This window comes from Erpetoichthys calabaricus, chromosome 2, assembly GCF_900747795.2.
Source record: "Erpetoichthys calabaricus chromosome 2, fErpCal1.3, whole genome shotgun sequence".
In the NCBI taxonomy this organism is placed as follows: domain Eukaryota; kingdom Metazoa; phylum Chordata; class Cladistia; order Polypteriformes; family Polypteridae; genus Erpetoichthys; species Erpetoichthys calabaricus.
In genome coordinates, this window is record NC_041395.2 from 217380117 (window position 1) to 217402739 (window position 22623).

At 40.3% G+C, this 22623-nt stretch overlaps 2 protein-coding genes across 5 annotated transcripts in view; both read right to left on the reverse strand.

Annotated features, from left to right (window-relative positions):
- sh2d4ba (SH2 domain containing 4Ba) overlaps positions 1-462 on the reverse strand; it is a 105754-nt gene extending 105292 nt beyond the window's left edge. The window contains exon 1 of the mRNA XM_051923342.1: positions 175-462. Coding sequence (XP_051779302.1) covers positions 175-346 — 172 coding nt within the window. The 5' untranslated portion in view covers positions 347-462. The remainder of the gene's footprint in view (positions 1-174) is intronic.
- A 9040-nt stretch (positions 463-9502) lies between these two features.
- Positions 9503-22623, reverse strand: part of syt15 (synaptotagmin XV) — a 57245-nt gene continuing 44124 nt past the window's right edge. For all 4 annotated transcript variants that reach the window (XM_028795142.2, XM_028795144.2, XM_028795143.2 and 1 more), the window contains exons 5-8: positions 12560-12718; positions 12291-12402; positions 11757-11930; positions 9503-10910 (exon numbers count right to left, since the gene is read on the reverse strand). In XM_028795142.2, coding sequence (XP_028650975.2) covers positions 10762-10910; positions 11757-11930; positions 12291-12402; positions 12560-12718 — 594 coding nt within the window. In that variant the 3' untranslated portion in view covers positions 9503-10761. The remainder of the gene's footprint in view (positions 10911-11756; positions 11931-12290; positions 12403-12559; positions 12719-22623) is intronic.

The following is a 22623-nucleotide window of genomic DNA, read 5'->3' on the forward strand; positions in this document are numbered from 1 at the left end:
TAGATAGATAGATAGATAGATAGATAGATAGATAGATAGATAGATAGATAGATAGATAGATAGATAGATAGATAGATAGATAGATAGATAGATAGATAGATAGATAGATAGATATTATTTCCTATACCAGCTTCATCTCCTTCTGCTCCTTGTCCACACACATATGGTACTTACTCTTTTTGTTCTTCCTCACTCGTTCCTTAACACTCTCATGATTCTCTCTTTCCATCCAGCGTCGAACCTGCTCCTCTCTCATCTTATAGAACAGAATTTGTTTCTGCTCCTCACTGAGTTCAGCAAGAAGGTCTGGATCAATGTACAAGTCTCTCAGAATTTGTTGCATCATTCTGCCGAATAAATGCAGGGTCCAAAATTCCACAAGAATCAGAACAGTCAAAAAGCCCCTAACACTTCGGAACTTGTTGATAAAACTCTTCAACAGCACAGTAATAGGCTAAATGATCACAGGACATTCCACTTATAGGTAGAAAGTAAGCTGCCCAGTTTCAGTCTTGGATAACACCAGCAGTTCACTAGCAGTCTGGAAGACCATCAGCAGGGTAAATAACAATCAGGAAAGTCACCAAGGTACCACTTTCCGTATTCAGCAACAATGACAGCCAACCAATAACCTTCTAACAGGTCAAACTTCTTGTACTCTTCATTGGTGCTAGTCAAAAAAAAATCAAGAAAAAAGCAGTTGCCATGAAAAAGCAGTCCAGGCCCCACCACCCTATAATAAACTGTTGTGTTAGATGTTTTTCTTGCTTCTTCAATAATTGCCAGACAGGTGCTTCTGACAGCCTATCTGGAGGGGAGTATTGAAGACACCTGTCAGTACTTCACGTCTGCACACCCTCACCGCTTATTCACTATGTCCTGCGTCAGCTGACTGAGACTTGATCTGTAGAATGCATACACCTTTCACCTGCCTGCGTCTCTGATACCCGATCCCCCTCATCACCGCATGCCGATCCATCTTTCCAGCCCTGTCAGTGCACACTTGGAGCTCAGTTTAGCTTTGGAGTGAATAAGAATGGACACCCCAACCACATTAAATATTGTTCGCAGTCCCCAAAAAAATCAACCAAGCCTAACTGGAATGTCTCCAGAAAATTAACTCAAATCTAGTCAGTGATAGTCTAAATTTTAAAATAATTTTTAAAACAGCTCATTTAATGAATTTATCTAGGAAATTCACAATTTGCACATTTAACTAGTTAAGATAAGTAAAGAATGCTTTCTCCACTTTGTCCCATTGCTTTAGATAGCCCTACATCATTTAGTAAGATACTGCAGAGTGTTCAAAAGACATTCTAGAAAACAAACAAGAAAGAAAAAAGCCAAAGTTAACAACAGATGGCCCTTTTCCTAAAACCCAAATCACCAGCATATAAAGTATATACAACAATCACCCACAACATTACAACATTAAAACCACCTACCTAATATGTGCAGTTCACACTTGTGCCCCCTAAAGGTATTCTGTGGTATCTTGCTACCATTTGTTCCCCAGGTAAATGATATACATGCACCCAGCCATCCAAAAGATCTAAAAGGATCAGGCCAGGTTACCTTCTTCCATTGCTCCATAGTCAATGTCCTGATACTCAGGTGGCCATTGTAGGAAGTTTCAGTGGTGCACAGGAGACAGCATAGGCACTCTGACTGTGGCTACGCAGCAAACTATGATGCACTGTGGGTTCTCATATCTTTTTCTCATGGCCAGCATTCAGTTCTTCAGCAATTTGCTCTACAGTAGCTGTTCTGTGGGATAAGACCAGACAAAATAGGCTTTGCACCCCACATGCATCAATGAGCCTTGGGTGCCCATGACCATGTCATTGGTCCACTGGTTGTCCTTCCTTGCACCATTTTTGTAGATACTAACCACTGCATACTGGCAACACCCCTCAAGGCCTGTCGTTTTGGAGATGATTTGACTTAGTTGTCTAACCATCACAATTTGTCCCTTGTCAAAGTAACTCAGATCCTTATGCTTGCCCATTTTTCCTGCTTTCAGCACACCACTTTGAAGAACTGACTGTTCACTTGCTGCCTATTATACCCCACTCCTAGTCAGATACCATTTTAATGAGATAATCAAAGTTATTCATATTTCCTGTCAGCAGTGGCATAGCTGGTTAAGGGGGGACATCTATCCCCAGGGGCAGCATCCAGGGGGCGCCAAATTGATGTTAAATTCCCTTCCTCATTGCATTTTGGCAAACAGGAGGGGGCGCAAAATCTTCAGTTGTCCCCGGGCGCTCAAAACCCTAGCTACGCCTCTGCCTGTCAGTGGTTTTAATGTGATGGTTAAGTGGTGTGCTTGTCAATAGAATATAACCTACCCCTGGGAGCAACTCTCTGGCACCTGCCTCCACATTTTCTGTTAAGTACTCAAACTGCTGCTCCGTAGCACTTCTCTCTGATTCTTTCCTTTATTATTCTCCTGATCCCTCAAGTTCACTTCCTACTGGACATTTCTTCACTTTCTTCAATTTTCCTTCCCTGCATACTCCCTGTGGAGGCTTCTAATGACTTCTACTATCAATGCAAAGTTGCTATTAGCCACTTGCTGGAAATCCCCTTGTCTGGAACTCGTCAGTGTCCTTCCTAAAGCTCTCTGCATCTTGGAATAACAATTCTTCCATCTTCAAACTGGCTTCATACTGTGGAGTTACTCAAGGCCTAGGTAGGGGTTGTTCCAAGGAATGGTTCTTCCAGGAAATCTGGTGATGTGGTCAAACATTTACTATCAGTTTAAGTTCAGATTCTTATTCTAAGATGTTCAAAATTTCAAGAAAAGTTGATTCTATCATGGTGTCAGTAAGTGTGAAAATTGAAATTGAATATCACATTTTAAAATTACAATTGTTATAGTAAAATTATGTGTTTTTTTTTTGCATTGTGTAGAGTTCCTGGATGACTACATCCTAGCAAAGATGCAAACAATTAGAACAAGAGGTTTCCAAGGTATTCATCCTAAACACTGAGAACTACTGTATTTACAGTGATAACTTCCAAAAAATTGACCTTTCTTTTTTAAACAAGTTGTACCATGTTTTTCTTCTTACTGCTTCCAGGCCTATTGGTTTTGGTGCCGTTTTTTGCAGTACATATCCCCAATTTTCTTCAGAAACCATTTTAACCTACTACAGTATATGTCTAACACAAACTGCATAGGAATTGTTTGATTTAACTGAGGGCTTTGCAGTATGCTCTGTCTAGTCGTGGGATTGATTATATATTTGCAAAATATTTGCATTAGTAGTCTTTGATACACATAATTTATTTAAATATACATAAAAGCATATTGAGGAAGACACAAGTGCACGCATGTTGACAGGTATGTACACATACACACACACACATACACGCACTCAAAGAAAGTTATAAGTGTAGATGTCTGGCAGCTTATTTGCCCTACAAGAGTACAGGCTGGATAATGAAGAGTAAGAAATGAAAACACAGACATTCACAAACACAGAAGATCTATAAAGGGTGACTTGCACATTGGCATTAAGCCACCTCTGTATCAACCTGTCAGGGGCAACTCTACCATCTACCATCAGAGACTGAGATGTACTGACAACATCCTTGTAAATAAAAGAGAAGCAGCTGGGAGTTTTTGTGCTTTCTGTAGTGTGAGAGTTAATCAAATAATACATTTTGCTCCTAAAAATGTTGTGTTTTGGTTGCCACTAAGGAGCCTTTAGAAGGGTTTTTTACTTTTTTTGGCCGCACAAGAGCCAAAGCAGCTAAGTGTTTGGAGTAGCGTTTGGAAAAGATACTTGTACTTATTCTTCTTATTTGTATTCAAACTAGCATTGGCAAAGCAGGGCAGTAAGCAGCAATAGTAGTCACTGGCATCTCTTTAAGTAAATAACCGGCATTATAGTGACAGTTATAAGTAACTGAAGCAACGATTTCTTAGTGGAAAAAAAAGGCCGTGGCTGACTTTAAAGTGGTATAGAGAAGCACTGTGCGGCACGAAGGCAGGCAACTACCATTAATTTGCTGAAAAAGCACAAGCGATTGCAGGAGCAGACAAGACAATAAGAAATTAACTAGCAGTGGATATCCAGTAAGAAAGTTTTTCTAGACTGAACATTTCTTAGAGGTCAGGAAAATAGAGCAGTTAAGAGGTCAACAGCGTAAAGGTTCATTAATACAAAAGAATACAAGTGGTGTGAGTGGTGAGCTTTTAAGTAAGAAATAAGAGGAGCACAACCTTAGGGGAACAGACATTGAAAAGTATGAAATTGACCTCATAGAAGGACAAGGGTGTTGTACCGTGTTAGCCATTATGGATGGAGTTAGAAGTCAAGCAAAATGACACCTTTTATTGGCTAACTAAAAAGATAACAATATGCAAGCTTTCGAGGCAACTGAGGCTTGAAGAAGGGGCCTGAGTTGCCTCAAAAGCTTGTATATTGTAATCTTTTTTTTAGCCAATAAAGGTATTATTTTGCTTGACTCCTCATAGAAGGATACACAGCAGGCAGTCGAAGGGCAGAATATTATAGGAGTGTAAGAGGTCAGAAACTGTAAATTAATAGAAGCAGTTTTAATCTGTTTTTTGGCTTAATTTTTTTAGTTTTACCATTTAAATCACAACATTTCATTTTAATAAAAAAAGAGTCTTAGTAATCCAAAGTCAAATTTTTATAATGAGGCCAGTACAATGCAGGTCCTGTTGGATTTTGGACTTTTTAGAGGATGGTTTGCAGGAACCCATCTTCTATTAGGACTACACCTGCAGGGAATGGCAGCTGATCCAGCACCTTAAACTTAGGGTTGTCTGAACTGAAGGAGGATTTGGCTGGCCTGTGTTATAGTAGATATCTGGCAGACCTAGCCCTGGTGTCCTTTAGAGAGATAGCATGGACCCCTAAGGTGGTGCAGAAGGAGATTCCAGACCAGACAGGCAGAGATACTGTACGTGGGCCATGGTCACAATGTGCACACTGTCTGGGGTTATCAACCTCAGAATTGAAAAAGTTAATCTGTTTTCAGATCCTTATAGAGCTGGATGGTGTCTCTGAAGATTCTGAGGTGGTAGGCAGGCATGAGGAACCCCAATGGGCCTCCTTAAAACCAGTTCACAGAAAGAGAAAGGTAGTGAAAGGGACTCAGTCATGAAGGGGATTGAAGTGCATGTCTGCTCCTGTGACAGAATGTCTTGCATGGTGTGTTGCTGTCCAGGTGCACAGGTGGGAGACCTCCCTGGAAGGGTTGATAGTCTCTTCACTACAGTGGGAGTGGATCCAGTTGTCATTGTCCAAGTTGAAACAAATGACATATATAATGGTAGTCTTTCAGTTCTGTGATCCAAATTTAAGGAGTTAGGTGCCAGGCTGAGGATCAGAACTGACAAGGTAGTCTTCTCCGAAGATCTGCCTGTGTCACGTGTCATTCCAGGTAAGACTTTTTGTGGCATTGGGAGGTATAGATTTGTTCCAGAGTGGGGAGAGTACAACCAATTGTTATCTCCGCTGTCCTGACGACCCTGTGGAGCGTTTTCCTTTCTGAGGAAGTGCAGCTACCGTACCACACACACAGTCCGTACGTAGGCACACTCTCAATGGAACAGTGATTAAAGGCAAGGGGCAGATTTTTGGGGAGATGGTTCTTTCTGAGGATTCTCAGAAAATAGACTCTGCTGCGCCTTCTTCAGCAGCTCCTTGGTGTTGGTGCTCCAGGTCAGGTCATCCTCCAGTTCAATACCCAGGTTTAATGTGTGGCTCAAATCCTGGTGTAGGGTAGAAGGGTTTATGGGGCATTGGGACTCCTTCTGGAACAGATGGGACCTGATCTGCTTTAACAGGTTACATCTGAACCAGAGGGACACCAATGTGCTGGGTAGGCTCTAAGTAAGTTAGTCAAGGATTGTTTAAACTAGTGTATGGGGGGCAGGGAGTTTAGGACAGGACAGGTTTAGAACTGTACATGTAGGAACAAACAATAGTGTAAAAATGAAAATTTAAACCTAAAATTTAAAAGGAAAAGTAAAATGACTTGCCTTAATATTATAAGTATCAAAAATAAAACAAGTGAGTTGTTATGCAGCGAAGCATAATTATGATATTATAGCAAAAACAAAACCCCAGCTAGATGGGGATGAGTATAACATAGAGGAATACACAATTTTTAGGAAATATTTTTACACATATTTTAGGAAGGAGGTGGGGTTGTTGTTTATGTCAAACAGAATTTAAACACAAGTCCTCTTCAGTTGGATGATGAGCTCCATCTTAGTGAGGACATTTGGCTTCACCTGGAAAGCATTAGGGAAAGAGGTCTTATTTTAGGAGTGTGTTATAGACTGTCCGCTGGAGACATAATTTCAATGCACATTTTTTTAGTAATATTAAAAAGACAAGTTTACAGTAGGATATTATAGTCATGGGGGACTTTAACTATTCAAATATTAACCGGGGTAACCTCGCAAATGGTGGAGCACAAGAGTTTTTAGATGTACGCAATCAGTGACACAGTTTGTTAAAGCACCAACGCAGGGTGAAGCCTGTCTAGATTTAGTATTTTGTAATAATCAGGAGATAATTGAGGGTGTAGAGGTAATGGTCAAGTAACCATAACATAATACAATTCTCAGTGCTTTAGAAGAGTGCAGATGCAAAGACTATAATCGTTACGTTTAAGTTTGGTAGGGCAAATTTTGAACAGATACAGCAAAGTCTAAAAAGGATAGACTGGGATAAGCTTTGAAGTGTGGAGACAGTCGAGGAGCAGTGGAATAGATTTAGAAACATTTCACAAGTAACACAGGACAGGTACATACCTACATTTAGTAGGGAATTTAAAAAAAATCTACAGTGTGTTAATAGAGTTGGAAAAAAGCTGCAAAGGAAAAAAACAGCTGTATAAGGTTTATAAGAATAATAACTCCAATGTGAATCATAGGACATATGAGAATATGAGGGCAACCACTAAGAAGGATATTAAGGAGGCTAAAAGGCAGTTAGAAAAAAATACAGCAGATAAGGCGAAAGATGACCCAAAGAGATTCTTTCGGTATTTCAGTAGAAAAAGAACAGTCAAGGAGGAGGTGAAGTACATCGGGAATAGTAAAAGGGAATTAAAAATATTAACAGTGAAATAGCAGATGCTCTAAGCTCACATTTTTCTGAGTTCTTCACATATAAGGATGTAGATAACTTCCCAGTGGTAAAAGGGACTACAAAGGAGGTACTAAGTGATTTGGAAATTGTAGAGGGAGAAGTACTGCTCAGACAGAATAGGCAGAAATCAAACAAATCACCAGGACCAGGTAATGTTTATCCTCAAGTTCTTAAGGAGGATAGCGAGTACATATATAAACCCTTGACACATATTTTTATGAAGTTACTGCATACTGGGGAAATTCTGAAAGAAAAATGGCAAATACTATTTTTTCACTGGTTTTCTCTGTCTACTTGTCATAAACTAGGAGTCCCAAGCACTAAGAGATCCAAAAAGTACCAAAACACTTCCAGAAACACCAGCTAGTAATGAGAGCAAATACAGGAAACAAAAGCAAGCTCCGTAGAGCACAAAAGGCATAGGAATTCCATCCATTCATCCATTTTCCAACCCGCTGAATCCAAACACAGGGTCACGGGGGTCTGCTGGAGCCAATCCCAGCCAACACAGGGCACAAGGCAGGAACCAATCCCGGGCAGGGTACCAATGACATAGGAATTGCCTGAAGCAATTACCAAAGCCAATCCAAAGCAAACAAGTCCCAAGTGAAGGTCAAAAATCCAAAGAATCACAAATCCTACAAAACTCACAACAGCACGAGAACTGACCATTCCTTGGCACATTTGAAATGAACCACCAGGAACTGTGGGAGACCCTCTGGATTTATAGGGTGGAGAACAGTTCCTGGTGATAATTGGTAGGTGGCCCTGCCTCTTGGGCACCCGCAAAACATACGGAACATAACAAAGGCAGCTTACATACTGTACATAAAATGAAAAACAAAAATAATGCAAATAATAATAATAAACTGTATTTATATAACATCTTTTAACATGAATCTGAACCCCAGTCAGAGACATAACATTTCTGCTGCATGCTATTCTCCATGTCAGGTCTCCCATCAACCTCATATTTGCATTCTCTTTTTACTGCAGTCTTTTCTGTATTGCTAAGTCAGATAAGAAAGGCTGGGTGACATTTTTTTATATATTGCTAAAATCATTCATTGCTGCATTCTTGTGTAATATATAAGTAGTACTTTTTATTTAATTGATAAAAATATGTTAACAGAAAAAAGGCAAATGTCATTGTCATTTATTTCAAAAGAGCAAGCAGCATATTCTCTTTTCCGTTAAATGACTCATTACATAGTTTTAGCCAACAGTGTTGGACATAATTCTGAAGACGCACCAGTAATCACTATGAGGGTCCTTTAACTCTAAGCTACAGCTGTTATAATAAACAATGAAAATGAGCTTTTGTGAAGGTAATCACCCTCACAAAATTAAAAATGATGGCAGAATCCTTGTGGCCATACCTGCTGTCATTACTTTTCCTGTTGAAGCAGCCACTCCAATTTCTTTCAGCATTAGACATTGTGGAAGATCAGCCTCGAAACACAGACAGACATGGACTCCAGATGTCGAAAAACACACACATTTTATTCCTGGGCACACAACACAATTCTCAGCCCAATACACCTCACAGTCCTTTAGACTTCCTTTTCTTCTGCCGCCTTTACTCCTCCCGTCGCAAGCTCCGTCCTCTTCCACCCAACTCCGTCTCTCCAAATGGAGTGAGAGGGCCCCTTTTATATTGCACCCATATGTGCTGATGGACCTCCTGCAATACTTCTTGGTGTGGCGGAAGTGCTGCATGGGCACTCAGAAGCACTCCAGGTGCCTTTGGTTCTCCTTCTGGTAGCACTTCCTGGTGTGGCGGAAGTGCTGTCCTCCAGGGCTCCAGGATCGTCCAGGCACCCCCTGGTGGTGGCCACGGACCCCCACAGGGTTGAGCTTCCCAGCTCCATATTCGTGGCCCTGATGGAATCCAGTGGGGGCTGCCCTCATGTGCCAATGGAAATATATTGCCCCTCTCCCGGTCCTGCCCTGCTCTAGGCGTTCCCGGTGGGGTAGGATCACTTTCTCGCAATAATTGTTCTTTGATAGTCACTGGACAACCAGTGTGTCTTCAGCCAAACCTCAATAAGCAACACTTAACAGAAAAAATGAAATCCATAATGTAATTTCCATTTTTGGAACTCTTACTTGAATCATACAGCACCAGAACCTGTCCAAGAAAAAACGGTCACAAGGATGAAAGAAAATTAGAAGGCACATTGAGCTCCATTCTCATCCAGAACTCCACTTACACATACTGGAGAAATTTAAAGACACAAGAAAAAAACAAACAAACACAGGAAGTAAATGAGCACGAAATCAAATCACAGTGAGACAAGGATCTTAAAAACAGAGCAAAAATGTGATCCAAGCCAAAGATTACCATGACAGCATAGTTAAATGCTAATAATTTATTTGAATGAAATGTGGGAGAGAAGAAAGTTCAACATGGTTGTGGGGTTTGGGTTCCAAACATCTCCTGCCACTGTACTGCTAAGCACAAAATTTCTGAAATTTCTTGAGGTTTTGAAGTCAAATCTAAAAAAAGGAAACATCCTCAGCTTTAATTGTACGAGTCCTCTTAGTACTCTGTTTGCAGGAAGCATTAGAAGTTAAAGCTTTGAGGTGGCTGTTGATAATAAGGATGAGTTGCTGATTATATATTGGTTTACAACAGAAGCAGCCTGTTACCAGTCTCTGTAATAGGCATCAAAGATTACTCGTCTTAGTGTATTAGTTGCAATTAAATTTCATTGTGTCAAATTATAGTGCAGATGCTTCATAGCCCCTGAGTTGTTGACTCTGATCTCATTCCTGTCATTATCTGGATTTTGCACATTTGTAGGTTTGTTGATTTCAAAAATTGTACTCATGTGAGGGAATTTGTGCTCTCATAGACTGGCAGGCCAACCAGGGTCAGTTCTTACCTTGTGCCAAATAGTTTGAACAGGCCTTGGCTCCCTATATCTCTACTATCTGAGCAGGCATATATAATAGATAAATGTCATCAGTGGGACCTTTAAGGCCATTTTTCTTCAGTTAGTCGAAAGAAGTAAGGCCATGGAAGCTCACAATTATTAAAGCAGAAGATTACAGCATCTTGTAACAATATGAGAGTATTTTAGATCACTGGCATTCACTGCAGTAACTGCAGATGGACATTGACAGTCACTGATTTAAAATCAAGTGACCACTTGTTGAAATATACTGGATACAGCTGGATGCTGCTGATCATTTGCTTTATAACCATGGCTGGCCTATGTCTCAAGAGTACTGGGTACTATTGGATCTGAATAATTCCATGCCCCTGAATAATGCCTGAATCTGAATATTAAGCAGGTCTATTCAATGTCTTCAAAACTAGTAGACCTTAGTGCTGGCATTGCAAACTCTCAGGACACATATGGATATGGGTGGCTACCCATTCCATGGAAGTAATCCTACCCCCTTTAGGAAAGCAGCGTCAGCCTGGTAACATGAGACTCAAGGTACGTACTGCAGTTACATGCTAGTGGACACTGATTTCATGGAACATCAACATCCTGGTGTCCAGATCAAATTGTTACATCATTACTAATGAGGTATTGTATTGGTGGCCTTGGCTTAATACAGTAGGTCTCTGTACAAGTTACTCAAAAGAGCAATGGTATTTTGTCTAGAAACTGCCTTGGCTCTCAGCTGTCTTTCTGAGAATATGCCATTCCTTTACCAGCTCCTTGGGCTTGCTGATCATATCCGTCCAGTGATCAAGTTCTTTTCCACGTGCATACATGTAAGGTCCCAGCAGTACACAGCCCACAAAACCTGAAGTATTAAAAGAAAAGGCTGGTTTTAGTAAGAGTAACCAAAAGTGGTCAATAATGCACACCCTTCCTGTTGGCTTGCTCAAATTAAGGGTTTATCCAAGCTGAAATAGAAAAGTTATCTAGGGTGGTTTAGAGCAGTGGCTACAGGTTTTCATTCTAACCCTTTTCTTAACTAGTGACCTGTTTATGTTGCTAATTAACTTCTTTTGAATTAATTTTAACTGACTTGCTCTTGAAGACTCAGACCCCTTAATTGTTTCTTTTTTTCCTTAATTAGCAACCAAACAATAGTGAGATACAAAATGAGCCAAAACATAAGCAGCAAACTGTGTCCATCATACAATATCTGAAAATAAAGATAGGTGAAGGTCTAGGGAATGTTGATCTGCTGAGGTCATTTTAACAGTGCCTCTTAGAAAAGAAAAAAAAATCAACAATTTCATAAATGTCTGCTATTGAAAAATGAGAGCAGCAACAAGCCATGGAATTAAAGAATGGGTTTAATTAACAACAAGAATCAGTGCCTAATTAAGCAGCGGGTTGGAATTAAATTGGTTGGAGTTTGAGGCCCTGACTTAGTTGGTCTTCTGCTGACTCACTCACTTCACATTTCATTTCAGTTTGGGTGTCACTTAAGGAAAGAAATGAAGAAATTCAGAGGAATGATGAAGACATTCAGGGGAACAAATCTTAAAAAAACAAATCAACTAAAATTAATTCAAAATAAGTTAATTAGCAGCAAAAACAGGTCACTAATTAAGAAAAGGGTTAGAATGAAAACTTGCAGCCATGTCCTCCATGACCAGAGTTGGGGACCCCTGGTCTAGAGTCTGATGGTACTCACATATCCCTTCGTAGACTGACAAGCAGAGGCAGGTGCGATCCAGCCTTGATGGGGGCAGTTGGAAAGAAAACTTCTCATTGAAGATGAGGAATGGCTCGCCCTTTTTTACAGATGTTTTCTTTGTTTTCACCATCTCATCGTGGCCTTGTAGACACACTTTCAGGATAATCTCTTCTGTAGGAAAAGATAAGAATAGCTTTAAAAAGTGATCATTTTGGCTGAAATCAGAATTGTACTCATAATAGAATGAAAAGAGCAGAAAAGCTGGAGCTCACGTTGTATGGAGCCTGAGAGAAGAATGAGAGGCTGATTTTCTACTTTTTTGTCTTACTAAACGTATAAGAGTATGGTTCGTGTTGAAACTGAGAAAAAGTGGAGGGAAAGGCTTATAAGGTGCTACTGAATAAGAAGGAACAGGGTTGTTATTTATTCTGATCATCACCATGTTGAGTAGAAGAGAACTGACGTATAACTTGTTCACCATATAAGCACTGAAGGTTTGTACAACAAAGCAATCTCAGGCCGACCCCTCACCTTTTGTTCCAGACAAGTGAAGATTTCTCGCTCTAAGTACAACCACCGTAAGGCGCTGTAGGTTTTCATTGTAGTTAAGAGATGCCTGGAGTTCTTGGATGTCTGAGGATGTCTACAAAAAGAAAAATTTCTATTCTCATTCACAGGACATTAATAGTTCTTATTTGTGTATTAATAAAAAACTTTTTTTCTATTATTCAGTCTATGAAGGATTTTTTACATTTGTAGAAAAGACAGTCAAAGCAAAACATGCAGGACAAATACAGCACCTCCATGATCCCGCCCTCCAAATCTTTCCAGAGCAATGTGCCTTCTGCCATGTCTTTCATATCATAGTTAATGTAGCCAATTGGTTGGTGCCTCTTCTGCTTGTCAATGATGAAGAGTGAGATCTGCAAGGTCCTCTGGGGTAAAATCTTGCTGGACACCTGAGCAACAGATTTCAAGTAATAACAGACTAATATCAGCAAATGCATTCATTTTTATTTTATGTAGGATTATGATATTCTCAAAACCATTTAATCCAATTTATTCTTACAGGAAACTGAAGCCTATTTCATCAACATTTGGCACAAGCAAGGAACCAATCCAAGATAAGGTGCCAGTCAAAGTCAAGACTCAATCGCGCATGCACCCACACATACTCCTATGGGACCAGTTGACCATCAATGAAACTTGCCTTTCTTTGGATGTAGCAGAAAAACAGGAAAAACCCATGAAGATATGAGGAGGACACAGAAAAAGATCAGACACAGGACAGACTGGGGAAGCTACTAATTTACAGTTAGTAATTACAAATTTATACGTTTACTAGGGGGTTCGCCCCCTGCTCGTTTCACTCGCCAATCCCCCTGACCTGCCGTTCGCGTTGTGAAGATGGGGGCTGAACGCACCGCAAGAAGACGCAGTCACTCCTCTGAAACCTCCTCTTAAATGGTGATACAATGGGAAACAAATAGTTTTTTTTTAACTCCTCTTTGCTTGATCAGCTGCTGGCTTGTTGCTGCTGCCGTGCCGGTTGATCTGCATCTTGCGTGGTGCTTCAAACATTTAAAAGCCTGCACAGCAGCTGTCCTACTCTTTGTCTTTTATTTCCAGCCCTGGGCGTGGTTAAATATCTTGGCACAAAATCTTGTCTCGCGGGACGTGAGTTCTTGGTATTTTTTAGTTTATAATTTATAGCAGAATAAGAATCTGAAAATATAACAACATCACATTAAAGTTTGATAAATTCTGAAAAGAATGATACCAAACATATATATGTAGATTTTAAAATAAGCCCGATTTAAAGTGTGACAAAATACGTCACATAAAATTGTTGCACAATATTGTTGCACTTTTAGGCTTAGGATTTTATATATATATATAGAGTAGATTTCTACAGCAGGTTTATGCTCTTTAAATTTTTTAATAATCTGTACTTTAATGTTGCAGGCACGTTTACTTTGATGGGAAAGATTTCTTTATTGTAATTGGTTAAGACAACGATACAGACAAAATGAAAGGGCAGGATATATGAACAGCAAGAATAAATAAATTTCATGTGTGTGTCCTGAAGAGTCACTCAACACCAAACTAAAAACGTACCATTCCATTTACAGTATGTTCAGAAAGTATTCAGACTCCTTCACTTTTATGTTGCAGTCTTGTGCTAAAATTATTTAAATTCATTTTTGCATCATAAAGCAACAATCAAAAGCCCAGGATTTCGAAAACATAAATATAATATAAACATCTAGAGATGTTTAATTGAGCTTAAGTCTGGACTCTGGCTGGGTCACTCAAGGATATTCTCAGACTTGTGCCTAAGCCATTCTTGTGTTGACTTTGCTTTGCTCTGTTCAATGTTTCCTCGACCCTCACTAGTCTCCCATTCCTTGCCTCTGTAAAACAACCCCATAGCATTGTGCTGCCACCACACTACTTTAGCATTGGAATGGTATAGGGAAGGTGATGAATATTACCTGGTTTCCTCCAGATATGCACTTCCGGTGCATTCAGAAAGTATCCAGACCCCTTTACTTTTTTTATGTTTTATTATGTTGCACCCTTACTGTATGTTAAACTCATTTAGAATGCTTAGGACTGAGGCCAAGCACTTCAAGCTTGGTTTTAGCAGGCCAGAAATTCTTGTTTCTCACTGTCTGAAAGTCATTTAGATGTATTTTTAGAAACTCCAAATGTGTCTTTTACTTAGGAGAGACTTCCATCCATAAACCCAGATTGCAGTGTTGAAGTGATGACTGTCCTTCTGAAAGTATCTTCAGATGCTCTATAGCTTAATCAGAGTGACCATCGGGTTCTTGGTCACCTCTCTTACCAAGGCCCTTCTCCCCCAATTACTCAGTTTGGCTGGGCAGCCAGCTCTAGGAGGAGTTATGGTCGTTCAAAACTTCTTCCATTTAAGAATTATGGAGATCACTGTGCTCTTGGAAACCTTTAATGCAACAGTGTTTTTTGTAGACTGTCCTAGATTGGTTCCTTGACACAAACCTGTCTCTAAGCTCTGCAGACAATTTCTTTGACTTCACGGCTTGGTTTTTGCTCTGTTACACATTGCCAACTGTGGAACCTTCTATAGACACGGAGGAGCCTTTCCTAATCATGTCCAATAAATAAAATTTTCCACAGGTGGGATGCATCTGAGCCAAAATTTATGTGTCATAGAAAACGTTCTTAATACTCATGCCAATATGATATTTCAGTCTTTTATTTTTTAATAAATTTAAAAAATATTTCTAAAATCTTGTTTTGGGTTTGTCATTCTAAGGTGTTGCAATTTGATTGATGAAGGAGAAAATTAATTTAAATGATTGTAGCAATAGACTGAAAAATAACAAAATGCAAAACAGACTGTATATACAGTGGTGTGCAAAAGTATTCAAACCCCCCCCATGAAAGTCATAATAATTTTCTGCATGACAAAAACATTTGTATACATGTTCATCCATCCATCCATTTTCCAACCCGCTGAATCCGAACACAGGGTCACGGGGGTCTGCTGGAGCCAGTCCCAGCCAACACAGGGCACAAGGCAGGAACCAATCCCGGGCAGGGTGCCAACCCACCGCAGGACACACACAAACACACCCGCATACCAAGCATCCATTCGGTATTTTTAATGTGAACTCTTATGCTGTAATAATACTTCTCCAAAGTCAAAATAAACCATTTTCTTTAGATGTTGCCCTTGTGGAACTTGACCCGGACACAGACAGGCAGACACATTGTAAGTACCCCACACATGTTTATTCTCCTCTTCCATAGTACAATAATTACTCACAAGCCCCCAATATCCCACAGTCCAGGCCAATCAACAATGCTTTCTCTCTCTCTGTCTTCAGACCACCTCCTTCTCTCCTCCAGAGACCTGGTCCTTCTTCCACCCGATTCAAGTCGTCCTCTGAAGGGAGGCGGCCCCTTTAAATAAGCACCCAGATGTGCTCCAGGTGTGTCCCCGGCAATCTCCCACCGACACGCCCCAGTGTGGCGGAAGTGCCAGCTGTATCCCCGGAAGCACTCTGGATGTCCCCTCTTTTCTTCCCCCCAGCATTTCCGGGTGTGGCGGAAGTGCTACGGTCTAGGGTCCTACTGGTATTGGGGTGACCACGGGCCCCTACAGGGTCGAGCTTCCCAGCTCTGTTCCCATGGCCCCCCCTCGAGGTCTGGTGGAGGCACAAGCCCTCCTCCAGTCTTCTAGGGTGTCCCGGCTGGGTACCACCCCCATACAGGTACCACACCCCATAGAATGATGCTAATACCACCATATTTCACCCTATGGTGTTTCTTGAGGCATGGGCAGTGTTAGTTTTACGCCACACATACATCTTTGAAGTCTAGCCAAAAAGTTCTATTTTGGTCTCATCTAACCATAAAACCTTCTCCCACATCTTAACTGGGTCTCTGTCATGCTTTGTAGCAAATGCCATGCACATGCTTTTATGTGGACCTTCTTAAGGAATGGCTTCTTTCCTGATATCCTCATGTAGATGCCTGTTTTTGGAGAGCTCTTGAAATTGTGGACCCAAGCATCTTCACTTGATTTTCAGCCAAAGAGAATTACAGACTTCTGAGAGTGAAAGTTGGATTTTAGTAGTCTCTCTCACCAGACATCTTGCTCTGATGTTTAGTTTTGAGGGACAGCCTCAGAGTCTGGGTGCTGTGATGAACCTTTCATTTTCTAATGATGGATCCAACAGTGCTAAATGGGACATTCAAACTCTTCAATATTTTTTCATCCCTTTCCTGCCCTGGCATTTCAATGACTTTGTTCCTCATATCAGCAAAATGCTCCTTTGTCTTCATTTCTGCAGTGATTGTGCAACAAAGACTATGGCCCTTACAAAGGGTGCTTTTTATATCCAGAGAGATATAAAGAACTCTCAAGTAGTACCTAATTCTGTTTAATTATGGTCAAATGATGGTCACCTTTGTGTCATTTCTGATTAATTTGTCGTTTGTGTAAACCTGGAGCTTCCAAAGCACAGAGGCTTAAGTACTTATGCACACTAATTTTGGAGTTTTTCTTCTTCAGTTATATATCTTCAGAGAATGGTTTATTTTGAGTTTGTAAATATATTGTTACAGCATAAGAGTTCACATTAAAAATACTGAATGGATAAATAAATCTTTTGTCGTGCAGAAAATCATAATGAATTTCAAGGGGATTGAATACTTTTGCATGCCACTGTAGCACCACTGACAGCATAAAGTGGTTCAACAAACAAATAATGACACTTTCCAGATGGCAGTTTATTAAGAATACCTCCTTTACTATATTGTAAAACAACATGTAGAAACAGCAGATTGATATAACAAAAAACAATATCTTTGTAAAAAAAACTATACTTATTTAATCTCCCCCTCATAAAATATAATAATTTGTGCTTCATTAGCTTCTAATTTTAACTACAAAGGCTAATTATTATTATAACGTATTTGGGGAAGAAGTGATTGCAGAGATTTTGGAACATAAAAGACAAAATGTAAAAGGGAGACAATGTTTAAATGTCAATATAGTGGATGAGAAGCCTGGTATGGGAGGAGTTTGGTGAGGCCTTGGTAAATTTCTTTTAGTTAACCTCAAACTGATTCTGGCAAACGTTTAGGCGACTAAGAAGGTGAAAGCAGTGCCTCGCTCATACTATGTATAGAAGGGATGGAGTGCTGAGTGCTGGGAATATAGTCAGGTGGTGGAAGGAGCAGTTCGAGGACCTCAGAGGGGCACTTACCCATCACTGAAGCTGAAGTTGCTGAGGTAGTTAAAAAACCCTTGTGACAGATAGGGGGCGCTATCGCTCCCTTGAACCCTCTGATCAAGACACCAGGTAAAAGTCCAAATATTGTATTTATTTAGACAATAACGTGCACAAAGCACCATCCTCTCCACAATACTCATATACAAACACAATACTCTACAATAATCAATCCTCCACTCTCCCACACGCATTGTCCTTTAGTCCTTTTATAATCCTTGACCTGGAAGTGTTTCGCTCTCTCTGTCCATGTGACTAGGAACACTTCCAGGTCAGATAAAAACTCTTCTTCTTCATCCCGGAAGTACGTCATTCCTCCTGTCGTTGTGACTAAGAAGTACTTCCGGGTTATAGTGCATGTATGAGTCTCTGGGCCTCCCTGCAGTGTTCTCTGTTGGCCCCCAAGGTATCCAGCAGGGCTGTAAAGGAAAACTCCACTGTCCATGATTCCCTGCTGGTATTCGGGGCACCTCCATGCTGCAGGGAGAGCTCCACCTGGCGGCCTGGGGGTATTGGCCAGAATGAACGGCCAGCCATATATCACACCCTTTTGTGAGAAGACTCTGGGATATTTGTCTAGAGTTCCTGAAGGCTCTAGTTGTTGTTGAGCTGTTTTGGCCTCTTTAACATTGTGTGGAGATGTTGGGTACAGTGCCTCCAGATTGGCCAACTGGGGTGGTGGTCCCCATTTTTAAGAAAGGGGACCAGAAGACATGCTACATCTTTTGTGGGATCGCACTGCTTAACCTCCCTCAGAAAGTCTATGCTAGAAAGGAGGGTCTATCTGTTGGTCAAACCTTTGGGAGGAACAACATGGATTTTGCCCCGGTTGCTGAACACTGGGCAAGCAGTTTATCCTCATGAGAATTCTTGAGGGTTCATAGTAGTATGCCCAACCAGTCTAAGTGTGTTTTTTAAACTGTGCCCCTTGGATTGTCCATGGTGTGGCTTTGGGATTGTGTGGTATCAGACCTGCTGCTATGGGCTGTTTGGTTTCTGCATAACTGGAGCAAGACCTTGGTTTGAATTGCCTGCAGTTATTAAGTCTTGTTCCTCAGGGTTGCAGGACTCTACCAGAACTACCCTGTGTCACTAATCCTGTACCAAACTTTTATGAACAGAATATTCTTTTCACAGCCAAGGGGTGGAGGGGGTTCAGTTCATTGATCTCAGGATCATACATCTGGTTTTGCAAATGGTGTGGTCTACTTGGCTTTATCAAGAGGTGACCTCAGGGGCACACTGAGGCAGTTTGTTGTTGAGTGTGAAGCAGTCTGAATGAAGATCAGCACATCCAAGTCTGAGGACTTAGGAGGCAGGTTGGGCAGAAGGTCCAACCTGAAAGGGTTTACATATTTTGGAGTCTTGTTCACTACAACAAGAGGTCAACAGGCAGACTGGAGTGCCATCAGCAGTTATGTGGACATTGTACTGCTCAGTCATGGTGTACAGACAGTTAAGCCAAAAGGCAAACTCTTGAGTTACCGGTCGATCTATGTTCCTACCCTCACCTATTTCCACAAGCTTTGGGTAGTGGCTGAAAGAACTAGATTGTGGATACAAGAGATGGAAATGAGCTTCCTTTGCAATGTGTCTGATATCACCCTTAGATACAGGATGAGGAGCACAGACATTTCAGAGAAGCTCAAAGTAGAGCTGCTGCTCCTCCAAATTGGACATTTGATTTGGATGCCTCCTGGGCACCTCCCTGCAGATGTGCTTCAAGCATGTCTAACGAACAGAGAACCCTGGGGCAGACCTAGGACATGCTGGAGAGATTACATCTTGGTATTTCCCCCAGCGGAGCTGAAGGAGGCAACAGAGTAAAGGGACATCTGAATATTTTTGCTTAGATTGGTGCTCCCCAACCTGATAAGTGGTAAAAAAATGGATGAACGGATATTAAGTGGATTCTGAATAATACCTTTTAGGCATTCCAGAAAATAATTTTCCATTATCAGTACCAGACGATCAAACCACCTTGAAACAATAAATTACTGTCTGTTAAAACTAACCATAACATTTTTAATAAATCTGTTAACACAAATGTTTGTCTAGGATTCTTAAATTAATTGAATATACTAAAGATCACAGCTTTAAATAAGGGGCTTATTAGGACATATAGTACCACAAGCAACCTGCGGCTTTTAAATATTGGCAAGTTCCAATCCCAATTAAGATCATATAAATCACAAAATTCACCAAATCTGATAACCTAAAATATGTAACAAAAATATATGTCCACAACATCCTCTCAGAACACATTTACTGTATACACATCTATAAAATCCTACTAGAAATGCCCTTAGTTTAAATCACTCCTATTATCACCAGGAACACTTTTCCTTCTATTACAACCACCCAATCCAACTGGCGGTTCCTGAAAATGTGAAATTTCATGGCTGTGTTGGACCTGTACATACTGCCTTCTATTATTATGAATGAAATTCAAACAGGAAGATCAATGAAGAGATGGAGTGGAATTTATTAAAAATACTTATCTGGCCCATCTGAAAAAATGTTGTTTCCTACCAATTCAAAAATATTATTTAGAGGATTTCATGCACAAAGAGTTCAGTCAGTGTACATAAGCTAAACAAGGAGACAGCTTGCAGAACATTTCAGGAAGCATGTTTGAGCCGTTAAGATCCAAGACCTTACAAGGCATAGCCACACTTATATCTCTGTGTTCTTTCACATAATTGTATGGATATGTTTCAAAGAAAAAAAAAAGAAAGAGCCAAGTTTATCCTCAGCTTCATGACTGACTAATGTTATAGTTTTTCATTCTTCTTCTCTAATGGCTGTTTTTGACATCACCACTGGTCTTTCACTTCTTTCACATCTCTGCCATTGTCTCCTCTTTCCCTTCTCTATACTGGTAAAGGAAAGGAATGCTGGATTGAGAAAACTGTAGTTACAGCTTGTGTACTTTCACAAAAGATGATAATTTGTCTTATATCCAGGATCATTGCCAGCACAAATTTAGCAGATGCATTGGGTTTTCACGGAAGTGCTGATGTGTGTTTACTCTACAAAGAGTATTTTCGAAATACAACAATATGGTGGTGAGTGAAAGTGCATGAGACTAAAACAAATAAAGTTCATCCTACACAACCCAATATTACAGGTTCACACTGTTGCTTAAGATGCCCAAAGCCAATCAGAGGCTGTCCAACATGTGTAAGATGGCACCATTAGCTCTGTAAATGCTTGAATAGATGGATTGGCATCTCAACTGGAATGGAGAATTAAATCTTACCGAGCCAGGAGGCCATAGTAGATGGACAACAAAAGTGGAGGTGCAATCCGGCAGGGATAGCTCTAGGTTCCTATCCCAGTCGGGCAATCATATGATGGACTCCTGCAGGGCTTCATGGGACCTTTAGTTCAGAATGGCAACCCTGTCGGGATCCTTGGGTGCTGCCAGAGGATCATGATAAATGGACAGATACATTATAGCTGCTCCGAGCACTGATGCACCCTGGTCCTGGCTGCAACACTAATTCTTAGCTCTTCTTTTCCATAATGGGGTTGATGCAGTGCTGTTCCCTCACTTTCTGGTCCTCATTGCCTCCTTTATTCTTTTGTTGTCACTATTAAGTTTAATGTAGCAGGGTTGTGTTGGGATGGGTTATGTTATAAGGTGGTAAAGTGGGGGTGGTCTGCTGAGCATGAGGTTTTGCCTTACTGTAATTTCTGTTAGAATGGCGTATGTTCCACCAAGTGTTAACTTTGTGTTTCAATAAAAATTTGATTTTAAAAAATTGCAGGACATTTCTATCTATGAAAACAGTCATAATTTACATTTTTCAACAATAGTCATTTTTATTCAGTTTATTATGTATTGTGTAAATTTTATTATATAAAACACATATATTATAATACATACAGTATATTAAAATGTTTTGTGACTTTGTGTTGGGAGGCATACCTGTCTGTGGTGCCAACCTTGTTTATATCTCTAACCCTCAATCCAGCTTGTGCAGTGAGGCATTTGAACTCGGCAAACATACAAAACCTGTTTAGAAGCAGGTTCAGATAGAACAAGTGTAAATCACTGCAAGACAAAGGCCATACTTAATCAGTTTTCTGTGCATTTTTCATCAGAAGCAAGGGAGAGAGCCATTGGGATGCTACAGACCGGCATGCCCTGTGTCAGCATTGCTAGACGCTGTGGATTAAGCCATTCAGCTGTGTCCCAACTACAGGCAAGGCTTCAGCAGACTGCATTTTATGGCCTTTATGTGAGCAGTTATGAATGGGACTGCTCAAATGGAAAGTCAGATACATTAAAATTTGTGGTTGATGCTGCCATTAGGCATTTGGGTTTGCTAGGATTTACTGCTGAACAAATACATTAACTTCTACAACGAAATTTAGGAAGTGATGATAAGGAAGAATGGTATTCGGTTGAATGTGGATGTTCACAAAAAACTGAATTTTAAAAGTCAACTTTCAGCTCTTCAGTGGAACACTAGAAGCTTATCAGTAAGTAAACAGAAATTAAAATATATATATATGTTTCAGAACTGAATAATCCTCCTGGGGTTATTTGTATACAAGAAACATCATTACAAAAGCATATATCTTCCAATAATCTGAGTTATGAGGTAATAACATGTGACAGAAGATTGAATGTATGGGTTGGATGAGCAAGCTTTGTGAAAGAGGACGTAGCATATTATGTTCTTTCATCCTATGTGATGAATATGAAGGTTACAAAGTTTTGACTCTACAGGGTGGAATTAAGATTGCGATTTTTTTTAAAATAATATAATCCATGTATTGTCCGTTGGATATTTGGGAAAAATGACAGGGGATGATATAGGTAAGGTCATTAAGTCAGGTAAAGTTGATGCACATTGTAGTATAAGGGTTACTAACAAAGTAAAGCTAATTTGAAAAGTACACAGGAATTGCAACAGATGGAAGCTTACGCAATACAGCATGTTTGTGATGACTTATGGGTAGTTCAGCTACACACAGCACAGCACTCTGCAGTTAGTTTAGTTGAAGGCAAGATCAAATGAACATGGACGCTCTGCTGTGGGATTGTTCTATTGTTGAACAAAGCA